This window comes from Rhinatrema bivittatum, chromosome 16 (assembly GCF_901001135.1).
Source record: "Rhinatrema bivittatum chromosome 16, aRhiBiv1.1, whole genome shotgun sequence".
NCBI classification, from domain to species: domain Eukaryota; kingdom Metazoa; phylum Chordata; class Amphibia; order Gymnophiona; family Rhinatrematidae; genus Rhinatrema; species Rhinatrema bivittatum.
The window spans coordinates 25,655,049-25,681,035 of NC_042630.1; the positions used below are offsets into that span (position 1 = coordinate 25,655,049).

A 25,987-nucleotide genomic window follows, 5' to 3' on the forward strand; every position below is an offset into this window, starting at 1 on the left:
TCCGAAATTGCCCTCCCTGGGGTCCTATACATTCAGCCGATAATGACATGCAAACATATTCAACAACTTCCAAGTTGCTGCTCTGCAGATCTCTTGGGTGGAGATCTGGTGACACTCCGCCCAGGAAGCCGCCTGGGAACGTGTAGAATGCGCCTTCAGCCCCATTGGTAAGGGCCGACCACCCAACAGGTATGAGGAATTTATGGCCTCCTTCAACCATCGCGAGATGGTGGCCTTAGACGCCATATTACCCTTTTTGGGACCTTTCCAAAGGACAAAGAGGTGATCCGAAAGATGAAAACCATTAGTAACTTCCAAATAGCGTAGAAGGACCCTATGCACATCCAGCTTCTTCAGGTCCTTTGAAAAGGGATCCAACCTGTCGAGGTTAGAAAACGATGGCACAACCACCGACTGGCTCAAATGAAAAGAAGAAACTACTTTTGGCAGGAACGAGGGAACCGTCCGAAGACTAATTCCGGACTCAGAGATTCGCAAGAAAGGTTCCCTGCAGGACAAAGCTTGAAGTTCAGAAACTCGTCTTGCCGAAGTGATTGCCACCAAAAACACTACCTTCAACGTGAGATCCTTTACAGTCGTCCTCTTCAGTGGCTCAAAACGGTGGCACACACAACGCCTTGAGCACCACGTTTAAGTTCCAGGAGGGACATGGAGCAAGCAGCGGTGGACGCAAATGCTTTGTCCCCTTCAGAAACCGGGCGACATCTGGATGTGATGCCAGCGTCCTCCCTTCCACAGAACCACATAAGCAACAGAGGGCAGCCACCTGCACTCGTAACGAACTACAGGACAAACCCTTGGCCAAATAGTCTTGTAGAAAGGCTAGAATATTGGAAACGGATGCCCGAGAGAACATAATTGCACGAGAAACGCACCATGATTTGAAAACCTTCCAAACTCGCACATCTGATAAGGAAGTCGAAGTCTTACGCGATCTCACTGCATCAGAATAACTTTTACCTTTTAAACGACGTCTCTCACACGCCATGCCGCTAGACAAAAGCGATCTACCTAATCGAAACAAACAGGTCCCTGATGAAGCAGATTCGGTAAAAACAGGAGACGCAGTGACTCCTCTAATGCGAGACTGATGAGGTCTGCAAACCACGGTCAACATGGCCACTCGGGGGCAACCAGAATTACCTCCGTAGGATGACACTCTATTCGACGAAGAACCTTGCCGATCAGTGGCCAGGGGGGAAAGACATATAGCAGGACTGACGTCGGTCAGGGTAGCACCAAGGCATCCACCCCCTCTGCTCCCCTTTCCCTTCAACGGGCAAAGAAGCGCGGAGCCTTGGCATTCTGAAAGGTCGCCATTAGATCCATAGCCGGCGTTCCCCATGTGTTGCAGATTAACTGGAAGGCCCTGTCCGCAAGCTCCCATTCTCCGGGGTCCAGTTGATGCCGACTCAAGAAGTCTGCGTGAATGCTGTCCACCCCCACTATGTGGGACGCGGCGATGCTGAGAAGGTGCCGCTCCGCCCACTGAATCAACAGACGAGCCTCTATCGCCACCGAGCGATTCCTGGTCCCCCCCCCTGACGACTGATATAGGCCACTGTTGTCGCATTGTCAGATAGTAACCCTGACCGACTTTCCCTGAATCAGAGGGAGAAAGGCCCGCAACGCCAGACGCACCGCCCTGGTCTCCAAGCGATTGATCAACCAGCGAGACTCGGTCGGAGACCAGAGCCCCTTCACTGACTTTCGCAAGCATACCACTCCCCAACTGGAGAGGCTCGCATCCGTGGTGACCACTGTCCACTCCGGTGCCACAATCGAAACCCCCCAGAGGAGATTGTCCGAACACAACCACTACCCCAGGCTGGAGCGTGCCAGGTTCGTTAGAGGTAACGGGAGATGGAATTGCTCGGACACCAGACTCCAGCGGGAAAGCAATGCCGATTGTAAGGGCCGCATGTGCGCGAAAGACCAAGGTACCAGTTCCAGCGTTGATCCCATGGAACCTATCAACTGCAGGTAGTCCCAAACCGTCGGAGACTGCTTCTGCAGCAAGGACCTGACCTGCCCTCGCAATTTGAGACTGCGATCGACGGAGAAAAAGGCTTTCCCCTGCCGCGTGTCGCATAAAGCTCCCAAAAATTCCAGTGACTGAGAGGGATTGAGGTGACTTTTGGATGTATTCACCACCCAATCGAGGGAGCGCAACAACTGTAGGACCCATTGTGTCGCCGACCGACAAAGCATTTCAGATTTTGCTCGGATCAACCAATTGTCCAGATACGGATGAACTAACAACCCCTCCCGACGCAGCTGTGCTGCAACCACCACCATTATCTTGATGGAAGTTCTGGGCGCTGTCGCAAGACCGAACGGTAACATTTGAAATTGGTAATGCTTCCCCAACACATAGAACCTGAGGTGTTTCTGATGATTCTTCCTGATTCCGATGTGTAAATATGCCTCTGTGAGATCCAGGGAAGCCAGGAACTCCCCCGGCCAAACAGAAGCAATCACGGACCTCAGCATCTCCATGTGAAAGCATGGGATCCGAAGACATCTGTTGACGTACTTTAGATCTAGTATGGGCCGGAAGGATCCTTCTTTCTTTGGAACGACGAAGTATATGGAGTAATGTCCTTTTCGTTGCTCCAAGGCAGGAACTGGAAAGATTGCCCCCAGATCCAACAACCGGACCCAAAGTCTGGTGGACCGCTCGCCTCTTTTCTGCGTATCCACACGGGGATGGAAAAAATCTCGGGTTGAGAAGGCGAGCAAAATCTAAAGCGTAGCCGTGTTTTATCACAGAAAGTACCCACTGGTCTGTCGTGATTGTGGTCCATTCCTCGTAAAAGAGAGACAACCTGCCCCCTACCTTCGGTACGGAGGGATGGACCAGCCGGACATCATTGTGCCGACTTACCGCCGGGAGCCGACAGCAGAAGCAGGTCTACCAAAATGTCTGCCTCGAAAGGACTGGGACTGCTGTCTCCCCCGCCCCCCAACCAAAAGGAGGCTGAAGGGGTACTAGGACGAGAGTACGAGCCTTTCGATTTCCCCGAAATCTGGACGAGAAGGACCCCCTGGGCCGCCGTCCTGTCTTCCGGGAGTCAATACCCTTTATTTTCACCCAGGAACTGGATCATGTCTTCCAATTCCTTTCCAAACAGAAGCTTGCCCTTAAATGGTAGGGACCGCAGCCGAGATTTGGAGGCTCCGTCCGCGGACCAGTTCCGCAACCACAATAGCCACCTGGCCGAAACGGCCAAAACCATGGAGCGAGCCGAAGTTCTCAGGAGATCCTACAGGGTGTCCGCATTATAAGCCACGACCGCTTCGAGGCGACCAGCTTATCTGGCTTCTTCCTCAGAGGGGCCTTCATTGGCGAGAAGTTGTTGGACTCAATGTAGTCTGGCCCTTAATGCAAAGTTACTAGAAATTGCTGCTCGGGCCCCCAGAGCAGAAACTTCGAAAATCTTCTTCAGCTGGATCTCCAACTTTCGATCCTGAAGGACCTTCAGCGCCGTGGCCCCCGTGACCGGAATAGTCGTCCTCTTCGTTACTGTTGAAACCGCGGCATCCACCTTCGGCACCCGAAGGACTTCCAATGCATCCTCAGGCAAAGGATAAAGCTTATCCATAGCCTTTGTGAACTTCAGACCCAAGTCCGGGGTATCCCACTCTCGAACGAGAAGGTCCGTAGCAGAAAAGTGAAAAGGAAATGTTGTGGGAGGGCCACTCAGACCCAACAACACTGGATCCATTGAGCCAAGACGAGACTCCTCGGAGGGCATAGAGATCCCTAACTCCCCCAAAATGGTGGGAATAAGAGGGGCCAGCTCGTCCCTTCGGAAAAGGCGGATCACCCTCGGGTCGTCGCGCTCCGAAACCTGGCTCTGCCTTGTCGCCCCCTGCGCCGGTGTGCCATCTCCCTCTACCCCTCTCGGGGACGTGGAAGGCTCCTCCTGATCCGTCGAGTCGAAGGGGGAATCCGTGTCCTCCCTGGGGGGAATAGCCCGCAATGGGCGCTTGGACTTGGAAAGTCCCTCCTTGCCCTCCGACCGTGGACGAGACTTGTCCGCTGAATGTGGGCCCTCAGGGTCCCCCGACTGGGGCGAGTGCCTCTTATAGGCTTTGCGGGCCTTACAGGCCCTATGAATTGCCAGGATAAAATCAGATGAAAAGGAGGAACAGGAATCCTCAGATTCTGTTCCTGTGTCAACTCCCTTCCCTCCCCCTGCTGCCCCCGCTGGTGAAAAAGGCCGCGAAACCGGTCTCTGCGGGGAGAGGGAGGGCGGGGAATTCCTGGCCCCCGCCACGATCGAAGCAGCGAGGGGAACCGAAGCCAAGATGGCGGGTTTTCCCGCGTTTATCGGAAGCTGTTTGGGGAGGGCAGAGGAACGCTCCCCGACCGTGACCACCGCATTACCACCCCCCGAGCCAATCCCGATGGTCCCTTGCCTCTGGGGATGCAGGGTGAACACAGCCCATCCCGCGAGAGGCGCGTGCTCCCCGAGCCGCAGGCCAAGCAGGCCGACCCTCGTGGCATGCTCGGCTCAAATCGTCGAAAAGCAGGTAAAAATAAACAATCGGGAGGAAGGGGTGGGGGAAGTAGAATCGACCGCTGCCGCACTAAGGCCCAAGAGCAGCCGCCCGACGCGGAACAAATCTTTTTTTTTTTTTTTGTACCTTAGACGCTGTCCCTCGTCGGGTCCTGAAGCGGTCTGCCTGGGGTGAGTGAGCCGGGCTCCCCGGTATCAGCCCGGCTGGGCTGTGAAGGAAGCAGCGTCCTCGATCCTTAGCACCAGCAGCCTACTAGACCAGGGGGGACCTGACAACCCCCTGGGAGGCACAGACCGGATCAATAAACTTCTTCCTCCTTTCCCTATTTTTTTTTTTAACTTAATTAAAAAGAAGGAAGGTACAGAAAAACACTGACTAACTACAACCCCTATTTCTTTTTTTTTTTTTTTTAATCAATTCAGGCTGTGGGCCATGCACCCGGACCATCTGCTGGAGACAGAGTAATACTGACAGGCTGTGGGTGGCACCCTGGTATTTATGGCAGAGCCTGTCAAATCTTGCTCTGTCGCCATCTGCTGGTGCGGAGGCAAAACCCAGGAGTCTGGACTGATCCGGTACATACAGGGAACACAGGTTTTGGACCCAGACATCCTACACAGAACCTGCCACACTGCTCCCAGCCCCAATCATCCCAAGAGCCCTGGTATCAGACCCAGACATCCTACACAGAACCTGCCACACTGCACCCAGCCCCAATCATGCCAAGAGCCCTGGTATCAGACCCAGACATCCTACACAGAACCTGCCACACTGCTCCCAGCCCCAATCATGCCAAGAGCCCTGGTATCAGACCCAGACATCCTACACAGAACCTGCCACACTGCTCCCAGCCCCAATCATCCCAAGAGCCCTGGTATCAGACCCAGACATTCTACACAGAACCTGCCACACTGCACCCAGCCCCAATCAACCCAAGAGCCCTGGTATCAGACCCAGACATCATACATGAACCTGCCACACTGCTCCCAGCCCCAATCATCCCAAGAGCCCTGGTATCAGACCCAGACATCCTACACAGAACCTGCCACACTGCTCCCAGCCCCAATCATGCCAAGAGCCCTGGTATCAGACCCAGACATCCTACACAGAACCTGCCACACTGCTCCCAGCCCCAATCATCCCAAGAGCCCTGGTATCAGACCCAGACATCCTACACAGAACCTGCCACACTGCACCCAGCCCCAATCATCCCAACAGCACAGGTATCGGATCCAGACATCCTACACAGAACCTGCCACACTGCTCCCAGCCCCAATCATCCCAAGAGCCCTGGTATCAGACCCAGACATCCTACACAGAACCTGCCACACTGCTCCCAGCCCCAATCATCCCAACAGCACAGATATCGGACCCAGACATCATACACAGAGCCTGCCACCTGCTCCCAACCCCTATCATCCCAAGAGTACAGGTATCAGATGCTGACATCCCACACAGAGCCACCAACCCAAAAGAAACTCAAGCTGGTGGAGAACATATTCACTGTCACTCTTTACCCAGGTGTCTGTGCCTTATAGAAACAAAAGAGCAGAACACCATCAATCTATCTGAGTACTACAAGAGTGGGAAACTCCTTCTCTTTCTAGGACTAATCAATGAAAAAGGTGCTGGTATCTCACCAAGTAAATGTTTCTTTCCAGGTGTGCTGTACCTGGTTTGTTACAGCATAACACAGCACAGCAATGTGATAACTGATGCCACAGAGCAGGAGAGCGACTCTTGGATGCCTCCAAACACCAGAATTGCTGCCTCAGACGAGCTAAGGGGTTCTTCTGCCAGAAGTCACAAGGTATAAGATACCGGCAGCCAATCAGCCAGACTTGTTGAAAGTATATGATAAAATCCAGCATTGCTGGCCGCTTACGCAAGCACACGTTTCTCCACTATGTGGTTGAGGGAGCTGAACACCCCTTGCCGGACATGGCCCTCCAGTGGTGGGTAGAAGTTTGGAATTATCTGCAGAAAGGAAACCCAAAGAGAAGGTTAATGGTCGAGCCTGCCCTGCAGTACTGCCCATGTGGAAGAGGCGGGTTAATAGCACGAGAGCAAAGGAGCAGTTAAGTCAAAACAGGGGGGGTGCACTGACAGGAAGCGCTGTGACTTACAGAAAAAGCTGTTGACGACAGCAGAGATGAATGGAGAATCAATCATAGCGTGTTATCAGAAGCAAGAAAGCCTACAAAGATGACCTTGTCCAGGAGTCTCAGTTCCTTTCTCTGTCTCAGGACAAAGTTAGCAAAAACTGGAACGCCATTCTGTCCTGAGGCAAAAAGGAGGGATGCTCAAGACCTTCAAATGTAAGTCATAGCAGCAGCAACTGGGTATTCCCAGTTAAAACACAGATTAATGTGTTGGAAAATAAATGTCAAACTGCTTCCTTCTATGAGGTGGAGACAAGAGCAATAGGTCAGGGCTCTGGGCACCAATCAGATAATGTACACACTACAAGGCAGAAAGAAGGGAGAAGGACATAGGAGGCCCCACTCAGAATCCCAGTGCATGTGGAAGGCTTAGCATTTCCAATGCTACAGCAAACAAGGGGTTAAACTGAAGGCACTATTAATTGCATCATGGGTTAATCATCCTAGAACAGAAAATTATGAAACTGAGGGGCTGGGGCAGAGGTCAGAGTAATAAGGCATTCATGCAGCCCTGACGGACACTTAATGGCAACAATCACTGAGCCATAGACAGGGACAGAAAGGTAATTAGACAGAAGGGTAATTACTATTCTCCAGATCAGCTTCCTCTCCCCACTATTATTTATTTAGTTGTTAATTGTGCAACAGCAACCTTGCAGTAGTTTGAAAAGGACAATAAATGAAAGTAATTATAATATTAATCTACCAGCTTCTCCCAGTGATCCCAGGATATCACTCATTATGTGTGGGGAGCATCCTTCCTGTATCTAGCTTCTCTCCTCCCAGAAAAATCCCAGAGTATCACTCACTGCATGTGCGGAGGATCCTTCCTCTATCTGCATCGCCCCCTAGCTTCTCTCCTCCCAGTGGCTTTGCTTCTCATTTCTGTGCCAGGAGCTGTTCCTGTCCTCACACCAGACTTACCCGACACATGAAATCCAGCAGGGTGGCAGTGATAGCAGGATGAGGTTTCATGGAATGATGCATCACCAGTATTGCAGGTTCTGAAGAGAGAAAGACTCCACTGTGAGCTAAGCCTGCCTGTCACACAGCACAAAGGGAGATGTTTGCTTTTCAGCTGGGTTTAAGGACCTCTGAGCTAGTGTGGCTGCTTTATATAAGAGAGGATGCTACAAGCAGGAGACCTGTGGTGGTTGAGAACACTTTTTCCCAGACTGGTCTGCTGTACCTACTGATTTTCACCCAAGCTTTTATCTGCAGATGACAGATCCCAGGTCTTTTCCCGAGATCTGAGCTTCACAATGATTACAACTCTAGTCCCTCACATTTACACTCCATGACCTGGAAATAAGGATTACAGCTGTCAAAGTGCCAGAAAATGAAGGACAGACATCAGTCCACCCTGACCAATCACAACAGGCTCTTGTGCAAGGTTGGACAGTCCTTATCAGATGGCGGCAAAGGTCAGAGAAAGCAGCTTTAAAGTGGATGGCCCATCAGCCAAATCAAAGCATGCTGGACACGGCAGGTCAAGAGCAGCAGATAAGGCGCCTGGAATTTAATTTTTAGAAGGATAACATCACAACTTACTACACAACAGATTTCCCATTCCTGCCTCATTGACATGTTCTCTCTAACTCATCCTTTCCCTGTGTCTGAAGCTCCGGGCCCAGCACACACACTCTGCCAGAATAAAACACTCACCGATATTCATGATGCTGTCCTTGTCTGGGCTGAAGAAGAGCCAGTCATAGAACAAGGCCAGTTTAGCATTGGAAGCCGCTACGTTAGACTGAAGGAAGAGCAGAAAACAATTGATTTGAGGCTTCCTCATCCAGGTCAAGACTGCAGCATGCTGAAACTATTGTAAGGATGCTGCAAGCATTCCTGAATAGACCTTACAAAACTAACCCCCTTCTCGCTCTGCTCAAAAGGACAAGCTGCTTTAAGGACCCACTCCAAAAACAAAGATATTTCTAACTCGTTAAAAAAATTCACAAAAAGGTTTGGAAGACAGATTGTTTGAAAAAATGGGTGAAGGGTCTGTATGTTACGAGTCTGGGAAGTGCAGCAGCTGTAGGTGGGGTGTTTTTACTGTGCGATGAGAATATTTATCACCGTTACTGAAGGGCCGATCACAGCTAATGCCCCTTATCCCCAAAGTTCTCACATTTCAGACCCTTCCAATTCATGTTTTGGTAACATCCCAACTTGTACGTGAGTTTCCTCCCAGAAAAAGCAAAGCAAATTACAATTAATCCAAAATGCACGCTCTAATTTTGAAGACCACATTATTTTGTCCTCTCTGTATAATTTTTAAAGATCAACATAATTTGGGCCTTTTCTATTTAAAGTCAAGCAGGAGCATATGTTGTAAGATCTCTCCTGGAGACGATTTTGGGTTGCCAGGTAAAATTAGTTGGGCTTTCTTGAGTGCTGCTCCACGTCCCTGGAACACTATTAGAGACACCCAGCTCACTTCCAATTATGTGACACTCTAAAAGGCAATGAAGACTTTGCTTGTTAGGCAAGCTTTTAATTGATTAACCTGCTGTGTTATTGCATGACAGGCTCTCATCTATTCTTATCATTTGCTGCTTGATTTGGTTTTAACCTTTGATGATTGCTGATTTTGTGCTGATTTGATTTTAACCTTTGGTTAAAAACACTGCTAATTTTTCTATTTTATTTGAGATGTTTTTATTTTATTTCTAATCTTAATGATGTAACATTTGAGATTTTTACCTTTCAAAGATTACTTTTCATCTTGAATTATCTATGTTTTCCATTTTATTTGCTTGGGAGGATAATCAGAGCCAGCGTTACTTACTGTGCATGTGGTCAACAACCATCCAATGATTGCCCAGCGTGGGAGGATGTCAGAACTCAGCACCTCGTTAGATGGATGGACCACGCCACATATGTACCGGATAAGGTCACAACGCAGAGACTGGCTGTCGGGTGTGGATAAATACTGTCGCTGAAACCAGTCTTGGTACCTCTTCTGCTGGCCAAACCTCACCTTGTGGCATAAATGAGACAAAATTTCGAATATCATTCCTGCAGCCTGGGGAACCTGTGCTGTTCTTGTGCCCTCTCTCTCTGCTCAGGAGACCAGCTAACAAGGCAAGCAGACACCTAGCTATAAAAGGTTTACAGGCCCCTCCCTTTGTTCGCATACTGAAGTATACAATAGTTAGTAAGATAAGTGAGGGAGTTCTTAATCTTGACTGTGATAAGAAAATTAGTTCTTACCTCAATAATTTTCATTCATGTGGTACCAAGGATCAGTGCAGACTCCTGGGTTTTGCCTCCACACCAGCAGATGGAGACAGAGAAAGATTTGACCAACTCTGCCATATATACCAGGGTGCCACCCACAGTCTGCCAGTATTACTTAATGTCAAAGCAGAATGATTCCAAACCAAACTAACTATATACAGGAATCGAAACTTGAAAATGGATCACTGACCCCCAACTATAAACCAGACCTGTTAACAAAAAAAAAAAAAAAGAAGGGGTAAAACGAAGGAATCTGCAGATCAGAGGAAAAAAACAAATGCAGAAGTAGCAGACTCTCCATTACCTTTATGCACTCAGTGGGCGGGACTCTGGACTGATCTTTGGTACTACAGGAACGAAAATTATTGAGGTAAGAACTAATTTTCTTTTCCCTGTACGTACCAGATCAGTCCAGACTCCTGTGATGTACCAGAGATTGTACTTACCGGGGATGGGATCCGGAGAGGCCCGCTCTCAACACACCTGCTCCAAAATTTGCTCCCCTCGGATCTTGGACATCTAGTCTGTAATGCCACGGAAAAGGTATGCAAGGACTTCATGTAGCTGCCCTGCAAATTTCCTGCGGGGAATTCTGTTGACACTCTGCCCAGGAAGCCATCTGGGAATGTGTGGAATGCGGCTTAAGCCCCACCGGTAAGGGCCGACCACAAAGCAAATACGCAGAATTTATTGCCTCTTTTAGCCACCAGTTGATCATGGTCTTAGACGCCATATTACCCCACTTTGGACCATTCCAGAGGACAAAGAGATGATCCGAGATTCTAAAACTGTTGGTAACATCCAGACAACGCAGCAGCGCCCTGCAGACATCTAACTTTCTCAAATCCTTCGAAAGAGGATCCGACCGATCCAGATTGGAAAAAGACGGGAGTTCCACCGACTGATTCAAATGAAAAGAGGAAATCACCTCGGCAGAAAGGTTAGAACCGTTCGCAAAGTAACCCCCGAATCAGAAAGCCTCAAGAAGGGCTCCCGGCATGACAACGCTTGTAGTTCCGAAACTCGACGCATCGAGGAAATCGCCACCAGAAATACCACTTTCAAAGTGAGGTCTTTCAGAGTAGCCCTCTTCAATGGCTCAAAAGGGGACATACACAAAGCCTTAAGAATTACATTCAAATTCCAGGATGGACATGGAGAACTTACCAGCGGACGTAAATGCTTTGCCCCTCTAAGAAAACGAGATACATCAGGGTGTGCGGCCATTGCCACTCCATCTATGGCCCCACACAAGCAGTCTAAGGCTGCCACCTGCACCCAGTCACCACCATTAAACCCCTGCAGATGTTGCAGAATGCCACAGCCAGGATTTTGACCAAAACCAACAAAAGAGAGCACATAACCCCTATCCTGTGGAACCTTCACTGGCTCCCTATCAAATTTAGAATTCTGTACAAAGTCCTTATGGTTATACACAAAGCCGTGCACAATATCACTCCTCTCGATCTTAACATCCCTCTTCACCCCTACAATCCCTCCAGACCGGTCAGATATGCCTACAGTAACACGCTCTACACACCTCCTGCCAAATCCTCTCTTAGGAAACGAGCCCTTTCTACAGCTGGTACTCCACAATGGAATGCACTCCCGATGGACCTCCGACTAGAACGATGCACGACAACCTTTAAAAAAAAGACTCAAAACTTGGCTCTTCAGTCAAGCCTTTCCTTAATCTTCAGACGACCCATCCTTCCTTATAGACACATCAACTTCCAGACCAACTCTCAGTTTTCACTTACCGGTCTTCTGATCCAGACTTAGCGTCCTATACAAGTTTAGTTTTAATTTATGTAATTTGTACCCTTTGATACCAGTTCCTGTATCCCTTGTTCAATGTAATGCATTTGTTTAATGCTGTTTCTTGTTTCGCTGTAAACCAATCTGATATGTTCTTTTGCACATGAATGTCGGTATAAAAAAGTTTCAAATAATAATAATAGTACTAATAATAAGGAACTACAGGACAAGCCCTTAGCTAACCCTTCCTGTAGAACCCCTAGGATACTGGACACGGACGCCCAAGTGGGAACAATACTACGGTCAACACACCATGACTCAAAAACCTTCCAAATCCGCACATAAGACAGAGAAGTCGAAGTTTTGCGCGATCTCAGAAGAGTTGTCACCACTGCATCAGAGTAATCTTTGCCTTTTAGACGTTGCCTCTCAAACGCCATGCCGCTAGACAAAAGCGATCGATCTAGTCGAAACAGATGGGCCCCCGATGAAGCACGTTCGGAATGAACGGAAATCACAGCGGACCCTCCACCGCGAGGTTGACCTGATCCACAAAAAACAGCTGGCGGGGCCACTTGGGAGCCACCAGGATCACATCCGCCAGGTGGTTCTATATTCGTCGAAGCACTTTGCCGATAAGAGGCCAAGGGGGAAACACAAAGTGGGACAGTCGTCGGCCATGGCAGAACAAGAGCATCCACGCCCTCTGCACCTGAGTCCCTGCGACACGCAAAGAACTGCGGAGCCTTGGCATTCTTGATCGTCGCCATCAGATCCATGCAAGGCGTGTCCCATCTGTCACAGATTAATTGAAAGGCTTTGTCCGCCAGTTCCCACTCTCCGGGGTCGAGCTAATTTCGACTTAGAAAATCCGTGTGAACATTGTTGACCCCTGCTATGTGGGACACGGCTATGCTGGCCAGGTTCTGCTCCGCCCAATGGACTAATAGGCGAGCTTCCAACTCCACCAGACGACTCTTAGTTCCACCCTGACGATTGATGTAGGCTACCATGGTCGCAGTGTCGGACAACACCTTGACCGACTTCCCCTAGACAAGAGGGAGAAAGGCCTGCAATGCTAGTCAAACTGCTCTGGTTTCCAGACGATTTATCAACCACTGAGACTCCTCTGACGACCAGAGCCCCTGCACCGACTTCCGCAAACAAACCGCTCCCCAACCTGAAAGGCTGGCATCCGTGGTGACCACCGTCCATTCCGGAGCCACAAGCAAAACCCCCCGGAGGAGATTGTCCAAACACAACCACCACCCCAGACTGGTGGGAGCCAGGTTCGTTAGGGGTAACAGGAGATGGAATTGCTCGGACACCGGACTCCAGCAGGACAGCAAAGTCGATTGTAAGGGCCGCATGTGCGCGAAAGACCAAGGTACCAGTTCCAGCATGGATGCCATGGAACCTATCAACTGCAGATAGTCCCACACCGTCGGGGGCTGTTTGTGCAGTAAGGCCCTGACCTGCCCTCGCAGTTTGAGACTGCGATCGACGGAGAGAAAGACTTTCCCCAGTCGCGTGTCGAATAAAGCTCCCAAAAATTCCAGAGACTGAGAGGGGTTGAGGTGACTTTTGGATGTATTGACCACCCAGCCGAGAGAGCGCAACAACTGTAGAACCCGGTGTATCGCCGACCGACAAGGCGCCTCGGATTTCGCTTGGATCAACCAATCGTCCAGATACGGATGGACCAAGAATCCCTCCCGACGCAGCTGTGCTGCAACTACCACCATTATCTTGGTGAAAGTTCTGGGTGCTGTCGCGAGACCGAAAGGTAATGCTTGAAATTGGTAATGCCTTCCCAGCACATAGAACCTGAGGTGTTTCTGATGATCCTTCCTGATTCAGATGTGTAAGTACGCCTCCGTGAGATCCAGGAAAAGCAGAAACTCTCCCGGCCAAACGGAAGCGATCACGGACCTCAGCGTCTCCATGCAGAAGCGAGGGATCCGGAGACATCTGTTGACGTACTTTAGATCTAGTATGGGCCGGAAAGAGCCTTCTTTCTTTGGAACGACAAAGTATATGGAGTAATGACCTTTTCGTTGCTCCAAGGCGGGAACCGGAATGATTGCCCCCAAATCCAACAGCCGGACCACAGTCTGGTGAACCGCTCGCCGCTTGTCTGCGTGTCCGCACGGGGCTGGAAAAAATCTGGAGTTGGGAGGGCGAGCAAAATCTAAGATGTAGCCGTGTTTTATCACAGAGAAGACCCACTGGTCTGTCGTGATTGTGGTCCATTCCTCATAGAAGAGAGACAACCGGCCTCCTACCTTCGGTACGGAGGAATGGACCGGCCGGACATCATTGTGCCGGCTTACCATCGGTAGTCGATGAGGTGGAAGCAGGTCTACCAAAACCTCTTCCACGAAAGGACTGGGGCTGTTGCCTACACCCCCCCCCCCCCCCCCCCGAACGAAAGGAGGATGAGGGGGTACTAGGTCGAGGAGTACGAGCCTTTCGATTTCCCGAAACCTGGATCTGGACAAGAAGGACTCCCTGGAACGAGCTCTATCCTCTGGGAGCTGGTACCCTTTATTTTCGCCCAGCAACTGGATCATGTCTTCCAATTCCTTTCCAAACAGGAGCTTGCCCTTAAAAGGTAGGGACCCCAGCCGAGATTTGGAGGCTCCGTCTGTGGACCAGTTTCACAACCACAGTAGCCGTCTGGCTGAGATGGCCGAGACCATGGAACAAGCCGAAGTTCTCAGAAGATCATAGAGGGCATCCGCACTATAAGCCATGACCGCTTCGAGGCACCCAGCTTGTTTGGCTTCTTCCTCCGAGAGACCTTCGTTGGCGAGAAGCTTTTGCCCCCAGCGTAGCCCAGCCCATAACGCAAAGTTGCTACAAATTGCCGCTCGGGCCCCCAGAGCGGAGGCCTCGAAAATCTTCTTCAACTGGATCTCCAACTTACGATCCTGAAGGTCCTTCAGCGCCGTGGCCCCCGTGACCGGAATAGTCGTCCTCTTTGTCACTGCTGAGACCGCGGCATCTACCTTCGGCACCCGAAGGACTTCCAGAGCATCCTCAGGCAAAGGATAAAGTTTATCCATAGCCTTTGTGACCTTCAGGCCCAAGTCCTGTGTATCCCACTCTCGAAAAAGAAGGTCCATAGCAGAAAAGTGAAAGGGAAATGTGGTGGGAGGGCCACTCAAGCCCAGCAACACTGGGTCCATTGAGCCAAGGCGAGACTCCTCGGGGGGCGCAGCAATCCCTAACTCCCCCAGAATGCAGGAATGAGAGGGGCCAGCTCGTCCCTTCGGAAAAAGCGGATCACCCTCAGGTCGTCACCCTCCGAAGCCTGGCTCTGCCTTGTTGCTCCCTGCGCCGGTGTGCCATCTCCCTCTACCCCCCTCGTGGGTGGGGAAGGCTCCTCATGGTCCTCCTGATCCGTCGAGTCACAGGGGGAATCCGTATCCTCCCTGGGGGAAGGGCCCGCCCCCGCCCCTCCTTGCCCTCTGACTGTGGATGAGATTTGTCCGCTGAGAGTGGATCCCCATGGGACCCCGACTGGGGCGAATGCCTCTTATAGGCTTTGCGGGCGTTAAAGGCCCTATGCATTGCCAAAATAAAATCAGATGAAAAGGAGGAACAGGAATCCTCCGAATCTGTGCCGGTGTCAGCCCCCTTCCTTCCCCCTGCTGCCCCCGCTGGGGAAACAGGCCGCGAAACCTGCCGCTGAGGGGAAAGGGAGGGCGGGGAATTCCTGGCCCTCTCCGCGATCGGCGCGGCGATGGGAGCCAATGGCAAGATGGCGGGTTTTCCCGCGTTTCTCAGCAGTTGTTTGGGAAGGATAGAGGACCGCTCCACGACTGCGAGCGTCCGCCACAGCATTACCACCCCCCGAGCCAATCCCGACGGACCCTCGCCTCCAGGGATGCAGGCTGAACACAGCCCATCCCGCAAGAGGCACGCGCTCCCCGAGCCACAGGCCACACAGGCCGAGCCTCGTGGCATGCTCGGCTCAGACGAAAAAATTCAATAAACAACCGAAAGGAGGGGGGGGGGGGGGAAGAGTAGAATCGGCCAACGATCGCCGCCACACTAAGGTCGAAGAACCGTCGCCCGACGCAGGACAAAAGATCTTTTTTTTTTTTTTTACCTTACACGCTGTCCCTCGTCGGGTGCTGAATCGGTCCGGCTGGGGTGAGTGAGCCGGGCTCCCCGGTATCATCCCGGCTGGGCTGTGAGGGAAAGGAGGGTCCTCGACCCCTAGCACCAGCAACCTGCTCAACCAGGGGGATGGTCCCCTCAGGACCTGACAACCCCCTGGGAGATACAGACCGATTCTGTACAGTTCTTCCTCCTAATCCTATGTTTTTTTTAACTTAATTAAAAAGAAGGAAGCATACAAAACACACTGTCTAACTACAATCCCTATATTTCGTTTCTATTTCTATTTTTTTTTTTTAATCAATTCAGGCTGTGGGCCATGCACCCGGACCATCTACTGGAGACAGAATAATACTGACGGGCTGTGGATGGCACCCTGGTATTTACGGCAGAGCCTGTCAAATCTTGCTCAGTCTCCATCTGCTGGTGCGGAGGCAAAACCCAGGAGTCTGGACTGATCCGGTACGTACAGGGAATAACCATCATAAAATCAAAGTTATATGTTTGAGTGATAAAGCAAGAGTAGAACATTTCCAGGTCCTTAATGAGAAGTTGCAGTTACTAAGCCTTATTGCTGAGTGTGTAAAGAACCATTTAAATACACACACTCACTTGAAGCTTGCTACCTACCCTCCCAGGGATTACCAGAGAAGCACAGAAGCATCTTACTTCACATCCCTCTCACTTGCAGACTGGGAAGTTCGGTAAGGTTCAGGTCAACCATAATCTAGGACTATTGTCACACACACACACACACACACACATCCAATCCACAGTGCAGGCTAACCTAGCCTATAACCTAGTGCAGAATTACCCGAGATGTCATAAAAAGTAGTTTGGTCTCCATATCAGGTGTAAGGCGACAGGCCAGGAACTTGCGTGAGGTCCGTGACTGTAGGAGCTGCAGGACACCTGCAGAGAGAGGGCAAATTATATGTATCAGGAATCTGATGGGGGACAGGACTACAGAAAACGCAGAAGGAAGATTGCTACTTATTGACAGCATATGAAATACAAGAAACCAAAATACAGATGAAAATGTTATCAGGGAACATGCATCATCACAAGGTAGAAAAAGTGAAATGCTTGGATGCTTCACTGCACTGCCAAGGTGGGACCTGGATTCCCTTCTTGGATGCACTTTGGGACACAGTCTGTAGGAAAAGGTGTCACTTCTCAAATCAATGCCACCCTGTCAGTATGGTTTCTGTTCCTCTGAGAATAAATCCTCCTCCCAGCAGCTAATAGACATGTTACATATGACCACTCTTGCTCTTCCCAGTTGCACACACACACACACACACACACACACACCTACCCGTAAACTGTGGGCTCAGAGCCTGAGGATTGTGCAGAAGGTCCTTCCACAACAGCTCAAACTCCGGTATCCTGGCAACGTTTTGCAGGAGGCGCACTAGATCCCGTCCTATCATGAAGCAGTCCATGAACTTGGAAGGGAAGCGAGAGGGTGACTTTGCTGTTTACCTGGTCCCAGAACATTCTGTCCTCATTCCTGCCCAACGCACCCACTCAACCCCCTATCATTCCTCAAGATGCTTTAAGACACCCCCACCCCTGTTGGTAATTGGAAGGTCAGTCTTTTTAAATGTCCTTTTCCACAAAATAACCTCCTCTTCTAATAATTAGTTGCTGATTCTCCCTCTCTCTGAGGCAGTGGGTGCCTCTGTATCTCTCTAAGCTCACAGATAACATACACCAATAAAGGTGACGCGCACTTATTCCACAGCAATGCTGCTCTTAGCTCCTACCCGATCTCGCAGTAACATGATACAGAAATCCACTTCTTTCTGCCGCAGGGTCTGAAGCTGAGTGCTACCATGGTGGTCTACAATGAGTCGAAGATATGTGTACACAGCCATGGCGATCAAGATGCTGCTCTTCAGGACCCACTCTCTGCAATAAGAGCAGCAAGAAGCATTATCAAAGGACCCCCATCTTACCAAATCCACCATCAAGTGTTAACAAGGCTCTGACCACACCCTCCTGGCTCAGGACAAGATCCACTGTCCCAGGCTAGCCCAGTGGTTTGACCTAGCTTTCAATTCCAAGTCAGATCTTCCCTTCTGCAAGATGGTCAGGAATGATGCAGAGCACCACTGACAGCCCTGGGAGAAGGGAGCCTCAGACATCAGGCAACGGTGGCATCTACTGGCCGGATTCAGGGCCCATAAGTGCAGGATCCCTGATGCATGATATCGGCCAAAGGACTGCTGCTACAATGGCTTAGGATAAAATGCGCTGGGAGACAGGGGGGAAACCTCTAGGCTGTTGTGAATGAAGACTTATGGTGCACCAGCTCACAACCAGAAACTCAAGGGAGCAGGAAGAAACTACTAGGCCACCACCGCTTGGCAACAAAAATGGCTCCAATCACTCCCTGGCATCTTAGGACAGAAGCCTGCATTATCAATTCGACCCTTCACACCCAGTGTCATGTGAACAAGACTCCGAGCACACCCTGTGGTCTTATGACTGTGCCACGGAAGGGGAGCGTGACATAGCAGGACATCATATCATGTGAAAGTTGAGGGAGAAAGAATGTGGTTTGCTTTGCAGAATGTTAGGACAGGAGTCAGCTGGCTGCTCAGAGCACATTAACAGCAACAGTACAGATCACTCGAAGTCATACAGCCATCCTCCGGCCGGCACAGAGAGGGCAGGAGATCATTAATGCACCACAAACAGTCATCCTTCTTCTGGGTCTCAGACATGGATGAGGCAGACCTGGATAATTAAGGAGCATCACATGGCCTGAAGCTCATCAGCCTCCGAGGTCAATGAGAAGGCAGCTGAACAGCAGCAAAACTGCAAGCACCTGGAGACACTGACAGGCCCAAGTCTAAAACACTCAAAGCCACCAGCAAGCAAGGTCTGCAAAAGCAGCAGTTTCCAGACAGTAAGAAAACATGCCCGCATTTTCTGCACAGAACCCCGATCTTTGCTCATCAACACTAGTTTAGTTTTTATTAGTTTATTAAAAATGTATACACCTCATATTTCAATTAGACTAAACAGAGTAGCAACCACGAGATTTTACTCATTACATCTTTGCAGGCCTAAATCGCAAGAGGGTGTGCATATATCAGGCCTGGATCCAGATTCGTATATCCCAAAAGCTGAGGCCAACCAAGAATATCAAACCTTCCCTGAGGAACTTCCTGCCATTATAACAGAGGTTAATGGTCATTCTGACACCTCTCCTAGCACTGCACTATGTAATGAAATCTCAGGCCTCATCCAGCAGACCAGCAATCTTCCAGGTTCCACTGTAATGAGGTCAGCAGATATAGCTGAATGAGAATGGGCTATCTTCAGTTCCACTGCCTTTCCCAAAAATGTTGCTCTGGAGATGGGAGGGCAGTAATGATACCATCCAGGGAGTTCTTTGTGCCCTTCAGAAACAAGAGGCTGATGCACACAACATGGCCACACTTGCACTCGCCTAGGTCGCACCTGCAAAGTGCATGCTGGAGGGTAAGCTCTGTGCACACAGACCTGCCTTGTGAGAGGCACATGTTCTTTTACCCACACCAATGGGGGGGGGATAGGAAATCATTAAAATGTGATTTCACACCATTAAAACACGGGCTAACTGCTGTACAAAGCTTTCTTGTCCCACAGCATTTAAAGTCACCCCTGCTTTACAACTCCCTCATAACGAATGGCAGTACAACAAGCTCCAAAGTGTGAATGCAGCATCAGAAACCAAACTAAAACTACGTAGGATATTACATCAATAAAAAGTGTGTGTTTTTCAATAAAAAGGAAAATTGGTTCTTACCTGCTCATTTCGTTCCTGTAGAACCACAGATCAGTCCAGACTCCTGGGTTCTGCCTCCCCTTCCAGCAGATGGAGACAGAAAAAGTTTCACTGACACTGCCATATAACCTAGTGAGCCACCTGCAACCCTCCAGTATTGATCTGTACCAAAGTCAAGATAGTAGAAAAACAAACCACTAACTACTATCAATAACCCCTTGAACGAGAAGTGGGAATAGGCAAATCAGGACCAAGAATAAAACAGTCCTCATCAAACCCAAAAAAAGGTGAAGGACTAACCAAAAACCTGTGCCATTCTTCAGATTAATTACAATTATAGAGTGAGCAGACTCTCCACAACACCGTTTCCCAACCGAGCGGGACTCTGGACTGACCTGTGGTACTACTGGAATGAAAATTAGCAGTTAAGAACCAAATTTGCTTTCCCTGTATGTATCCAGATCAGTCCAGACTCCTGGGATGTACCAAAGCTTCCCTAAATAGGGTGGGACCTCAAGAGTCCCGCTCGAAGCACACTCTCCCCAAAACCCCTGACCTCTGGGGCCTGGACATCCAAACGATAATGCCTAGCGAAAGTGTGCAATGATTTCAAAGTAGCCTCCCTGCAAATCTCTTGTGGGGATACTTGTTGACATTCAGTCCAGGATACCACCTGAGCACGAGTAGAATGAGCCCTCAAACCCTCTGGAACCAGACGCCCCTGTCAGATATATTCGGAGCCAATAGCTTCCTTCAACCAACATGCAATCGTGGCCTTAAGACGCTTTATGCCCCTTCTTTGCACCACTCCACAGTACAAAGAGGTGATCTGATAAACGGAAGCAGTTAGTAACCTTAAGGTATCTTAACAAAAGTGTGCTTCACATCCACCGCAGTTCTCTTGCTCGAGGGGTCATAGGTTCCAAGCTTGGGAAAGCATGAAACTCAACCAACTGATTAACATGAAATGACAAAACCACCTTTGGCAGAAAAGCTGGAACCATCCGTAAGGAAAACCCCGGAGTCCAAGATCCTTAAGAAAGGTTCCCTACACGAAAGAGCCTGAAGTTCCGAGATTCTTCTAGTGGAACCTATCACCACCAAGAAAACCACCTTCAGAGTGAGATCTTTTATGGTAGCCCTCCTAATAGGCTCAAAGGATGCCTCGCATATGTCCTTTAGGACTTAATTAAAGCTCCAGGAGGGGAAGACCTTCGCCCCACAGAGGAAACGCACGACATCCGGATGCGCAGACAGAGCCGTCCCGTGCACTTTGCCGCAAAAACAACCTAATGCTGCCTCTTGAACTCTGAGGGAGTTAAAGGACAAACCCTTCACCAAACCCTTTTGCAAGAAAGCAAGAATATGTGCCACAGAGGCCCACATAGGAACCACCCCTTGTTCTTTGCACCAGTCTTCAAAGACTCTCCAGACTCTCACATATGCCAAGGAGGTGGAAGATTTTCTTGCCTGCAAGAGAGTAAAGATAACCTCCTCAGAGTAACCTCTCTCTCTTTCAAGTGTTTCCTCTCAAAAGCCAAACTGCGAGACAGAAGTGAGCTGCCTGATCTTAAAATATGGGACCTTGATGCACCAGGTTCAGCAGATGAGCAAGCTTCAACAGCCTGTCCACAGCTAGATTGAGCAGATTCACAAACCAGGGTCTCCAAGGCCACTCCAGAGCCACCAAAATGACATTCCTCTGATGAAGCTCCACCCGCTGAAGGATCTTGCCCACCAGTGGCCAAGGAGGAAATACATACAATAGGATGTCTCACAGCCAAGGAAGGACCAAGGCATCTACTCCCTCCGCTCCGTGCTCTCTTCTGCGACAGAAGAAGCCTTGACATTCCTCTGCATTGCCATCAAAATCCATGTGAGGCTTGCCCCACCTGTAACAAATGAGATCCATCGCTGCCTCAGACAGCTACCACTCCCCCGGTTATGTAAGAGGTCACTATCATCACGAAGTGAAGCTCTGCCCAGTGAATTAGCTCCCGAGCCTCCTGAACCACTGGGCAACTCTTGGTACCACCCTGTTGGTTGATATATGCTACCATTGTCACACTGTCGGCCAAAATTCTGACCGAACAGCTGCCCAAGAGTGGAAGGAAGGCCTTGCACCGACTGAGTCTGGCAGACTGCTCCCCAGCCGAACAGACTGGCATCGGTAATAACCTCTACTCAGCCAGAACTTCCAAGTCCACACCTCGACACAAGTGGTCCCAACCAAGCCACTCCGTCAGCAGAAGCAGAAGATGAAAATGTTCTGACAAAGGATCCCACAGGGAAAGTAACGCTGCCTGCAAGGGTCTCATGAGTATGAAAACCCAAGGCACGAGCTCCAATGTGGATGCCATGGAACCAAGAACCTGCAAGTAATCCCAGACCCTGAGTACTTGGCTCACCAGCAAGCTGCAAACTTGCAACTGCAACTTGACAATGCGCACCTCTATCAGGAATATCTTCCCTAGCTTGGGGTCAAAGCACACCCCCAAAAACTTCAATACCTGAGACGGGACGAGATGACTCTTGGACCAATTCACAACCCAACCGAGCAACCGTAAGCGGTGGAGAACAAGATCCACCGCTTGCTTGCACAGGGCCTGCAACTTCGCTCAATTAATCCAGTCGTCCAGAATTCCCTCTATCCAGAAGGTGGCTGCCGCCACCACCACCATCACCTTGGTGAAGATCCTGGGAGCCATCGCCAGTCTGAAAGGCAGGGCACAAAAATGGAAATGCATTCAGAGGATCTGGAACCTCAGAAACCTCTGATGGTCAGACCGGATGCCTATGTGCAAGTATGCCTCTGTGAGGTCCAAGGACGCCAAGAACTCCCCCTTGCGCTCTGCTGCAATGGCAGAACGGAGAGTCTCCATACGAAAATGAGGAATCTTGAGGGCCTTGTTCAATTTCTTCAAATCCAAGATAGGGAACAATAGCTCCGAGCCATTGCAGATGGTCTAGGGTCTGCTGAACCACCTGTCTCTTCTCCACAGAGGTGCAAGGGGGAACCATGAACAGGTCCCTTAGTGGACAAACAAACTCTAAAGTTTAACTTCGGTCTGTAGTAATTTTGGTCCACTCCTCGTAAAAAAAGAATCAACCGATCCCTTATGACCGGCGCAGAGGAGTGGACTGGCCTCACTTCATTGGGAGGATTTGGCTACAAAACCTCCCTGGCTAGAGCCATTCCTATTCAGCTTCCTGCTTCAAAAGGAGTGGTTACACAACTGCTGCCTATCCGAGGTCTGTCTCTGGGCACTACCCGAGGGGTGGCCCTGCCGAAAACACCTGTTTGCTCGAAAACACAAATGCCCCAAAGAGGAATCTTTAGTTCCTCTAGGCTTGTCCTCGGGCAACTGATGAACCTTGTTCTCTCCCAGATGCTTGATCAACTCCTCCAAGTCTTCTCCAAACAGCAGCTTTCCCTTGAAAGGCAAAGCACCCAACTAGGATTTGGACAAGACATTCATGGACCAATCCTGCAACCAAAGGAGTCTCCTGGCTGAGGCTGCTGACATCATGGTCCTGTTGGACATCCTTATGAGGTCACACAGCGCTGTAAGCAACCACGGCTTCCAGCCGCTCTGCTTGCTTTGCCTCCTGGGAAGACAAGGATCTGTCAGCCTATAATTGCTGCACCCAGCACAGCCCAGCGCGAAGCATGAAACTACTGCACTCCGCAGCACGAATACCAAGCACAGACATCTCAAAAATCTTATTCAGATGAACCTTAAGCTTCCTATCCTGGAGATCCTTCAAAGCCACAGCCCCAGCTTCCAGGATAATTGTTTTCTTTTTTTTTTTTGTAAATCTGTTGTTTATTTGACAAAAACCATAAAGTACACATAATATGTACAATGCCTTCTGATGTAAACAATACATTTGCAATGCATACAATAGCTTGTCGTCATACAACCTCAATAAACTGTTAAACTGTTCAATAAACAATGAAACATTCTCATCTGACTTATTTCTCCCCCTCCCTACCCCCCATCCTCACTAAACCCCCACCCTCCCAATACAAGACTTATCTCTGAGAAAACTACTACAACCCTGGAGATCAAGAATCATTAACAGTTTTCTGTTGCCATTCTATATATGGTTGCCATTGTTTCTCGAATTTAGGTAATCGTTTGTGTCTGATGGCAGTAAGTTTCTTTAATTGATAAATTCGAGCTAACCTCAGGCACACTCTACCTCCCCACGAGCTTCTAAAATTATTTGTAGAGATAGGAAATACGCCTCTAATGTATATTCCTCTTCTGGTATACTTGCTAGAAAAAAACATGGGTCTTTGGGGATGATGACCTCTTACTATCTCGTGTATACTCTCCTTTATATTGTCCCAGAATACTGCAATAACAGGACTCTCCCACCATATGTACATGAAGTTGCCTACATTGCCACATCTTCTCCAACATCCCACACTCAAATTGGGATATAACTTGTGTAGTCAAGCAGGAGTAAGATACCAACGGTATAGTAATTTGTACCCATTTTCCATAATGGTTGCTGAGATTGAACTCTTTTTAATGGACATGAAACAAGTCCCACTGCTTACTCTCCAACACTCAGTCCAAATCTTTCTCCCAGCTTTGAATATATGGAGGTGGATAATTTGGATCTTTGCTTAAAGGATAGTTGTTAGTCACAACTGACACCGAGGCATCCACCTTAGGGACCCGCAACAACTCCAGCCCTGCCAACCTTCAAACCAGTCTCTGGAGTCTCCCATTCCTGGACAACCAGCTTCCTGACTGATCTGTGAAAGGAAAAGCCTTCGCTGGACCTCTCAAGGCATGCATGACCGGGTCCCACCTCCTCATGATCAGACACTTCCTGGGGAATCTTGATGCCCAACTCCTCCCTGTGGAACAAACACACCACCTTAGGATCGTCCCCATCCACCGGTGGGTCTTCTCCCTGACCGTCTTCCGAATCCTGCCCCCCTGGGGAAGAAAGCATACCAGGAGGAGCTGAATCTGGCAGGAAGCCGATGTCAGAAAACGTCCGAAAAATAATCCGCTGCTGACCCCCGGGGGCTCCCCCCCACCCCAAGGGCTCACCGAACCCTGGTGGCCCCCTTGCCTCCTGAGACCTTAGATCTATCACGGGGCTGCAAACCCAAAACAGGCTTGGACCCCAACCGCCCCGCAACCTTCCAGGCCAAATAAGCCCTGTGCCTCAACAGCACAAAATCCAGAAAAGTCAGAAAAATCCTCAGATTCCTCCCCCAGGAGATCTTCCTACACGTCTGGACAACCCCCTCTGGCCCTCCAAATGGCCGGAGACAGAGGAGGAGGGACATTTCCCTCCCCCTCCGCAATAGCAGCCACGAAGGAAGCCAAAATGGCTGCCGATCCCGCTCTGACAGGGAACAGGACAGTGGCTTCCCGTGGCACAGACAAAGTTCCCCCCCCCCCCCCCCCCAACGGGCATCCCCAAACTGCCCTCTTCCCCGGAGAGGCAGTGGGAGCAGAGACCAACTTGTCAGAGCCGCAATCGCTGCTCTCCACAAGCCTTACACGTGGTGCCACCCGGCATGGCCCCTTAGCAACACAGCCCGCAGGAGTCCATCGCCAGGAGGAACAAGAAGGGCACAAGCCTTCCCCAAGCATAGCTGACACCCACGCAGAGAAAAAAAAATCAACACAAGCTAACCTCGCTAGCTCTAACTTATTCCTTTTTACTTTTTTTATACTTTAAACTGCACTGAAGAAAAGCAAAAAACAAACACTTCCCTGCACAAAAGGCAGCAAGCTCAGCAGACCCTTCAGAAAGAGAGGGAATTGGCCCCATCGGTTTTCAACCACCGGCGACGAGGGACCAAGCAAAGTTCAGGGTTCCCAACCCCCTGCTCGCCCACCCTATGACCAGGAAGGATGGCCCCACAAGGACCTACCAACCTCCTGGGAGGGAACCTGTCTCACTAAAATCCTTTTTTTTTTTTTTTTTTTTTTTTAAATCAGGCACAGTGTTGCAGAGAAATACTGGAGGGCTGCAGGTGGCGCACCAGGTTATATGGCAGTGTCAGTGACCCTTTCTCTGTCTCCATCTGTTGGAAGGGAGGCAGAACCCAGGAGTCTGGACTGATCTGGGTATGTACAGGGAACAAGCATTGCCCAAAAAAATGAAAAAGGTAAGGAAGAGTAAGATCTTATGCTCTACTGTAAGAACTAAGCCAGTGCCAGACCTATGCACACAGAAAAAAAGTTTGGCAGGATTAACCTGCAGCATCCCATCACAAAACTTGAGAGACAATGTGAATAAGATCAACGGCAAAGCACTGAAACTGGATCAAAAGGGAGATACACCACCACCAGGGGGCACGTCTGGATCACAGTGTGGGAGCCTGGGA

General features: G+C 49.9%; 1 protein-coding gene across 3 annotated transcripts in view; it reads right to left on the reverse strand.

The window, feature by feature from the left end:
* INTS3 (integrator complex subunit 3) overlaps positions 1 to 25,987 on the reverse strand; it is a 138,868-nt gene that overhangs the window by 70,191 nt on the left and 42,690 nt on the right. For all 3 annotated transcript variants that reach the window (XM_029581628.1, XM_029581627.1, XM_029581626.1), the window contains exons 7-13: positions 17,609 to 17,753; positions 17,158 to 17,287; positions 16,654 to 16,751; positions 9,502 to 9,693; positions 8,376 to 8,463; positions 7,635 to 7,714; positions 6,434 to 6,525 (exon numbers count right to left, since the gene is read on the reverse strand). In XM_029581628.1, the coding sequence (XP_029437488.1) occupies positions 6,434 to 6,525; positions 7,635 to 7,714; positions 8,376 to 8,463; positions 9,502 to 9,693; positions 16,654 to 16,751; positions 17,158 to 17,287; positions 17,609 to 17,753 (825 nt within the window). The remainder of the gene's footprint in view (positions 1 to 6,433; positions 6,526 to 7,634; positions 7,715 to 8,375; positions 8,464 to 9,501; positions 9,694 to 16,653; positions 16,752 to 17,157; positions 17,288 to 17,608; positions 17,754 to 25,987) is intronic.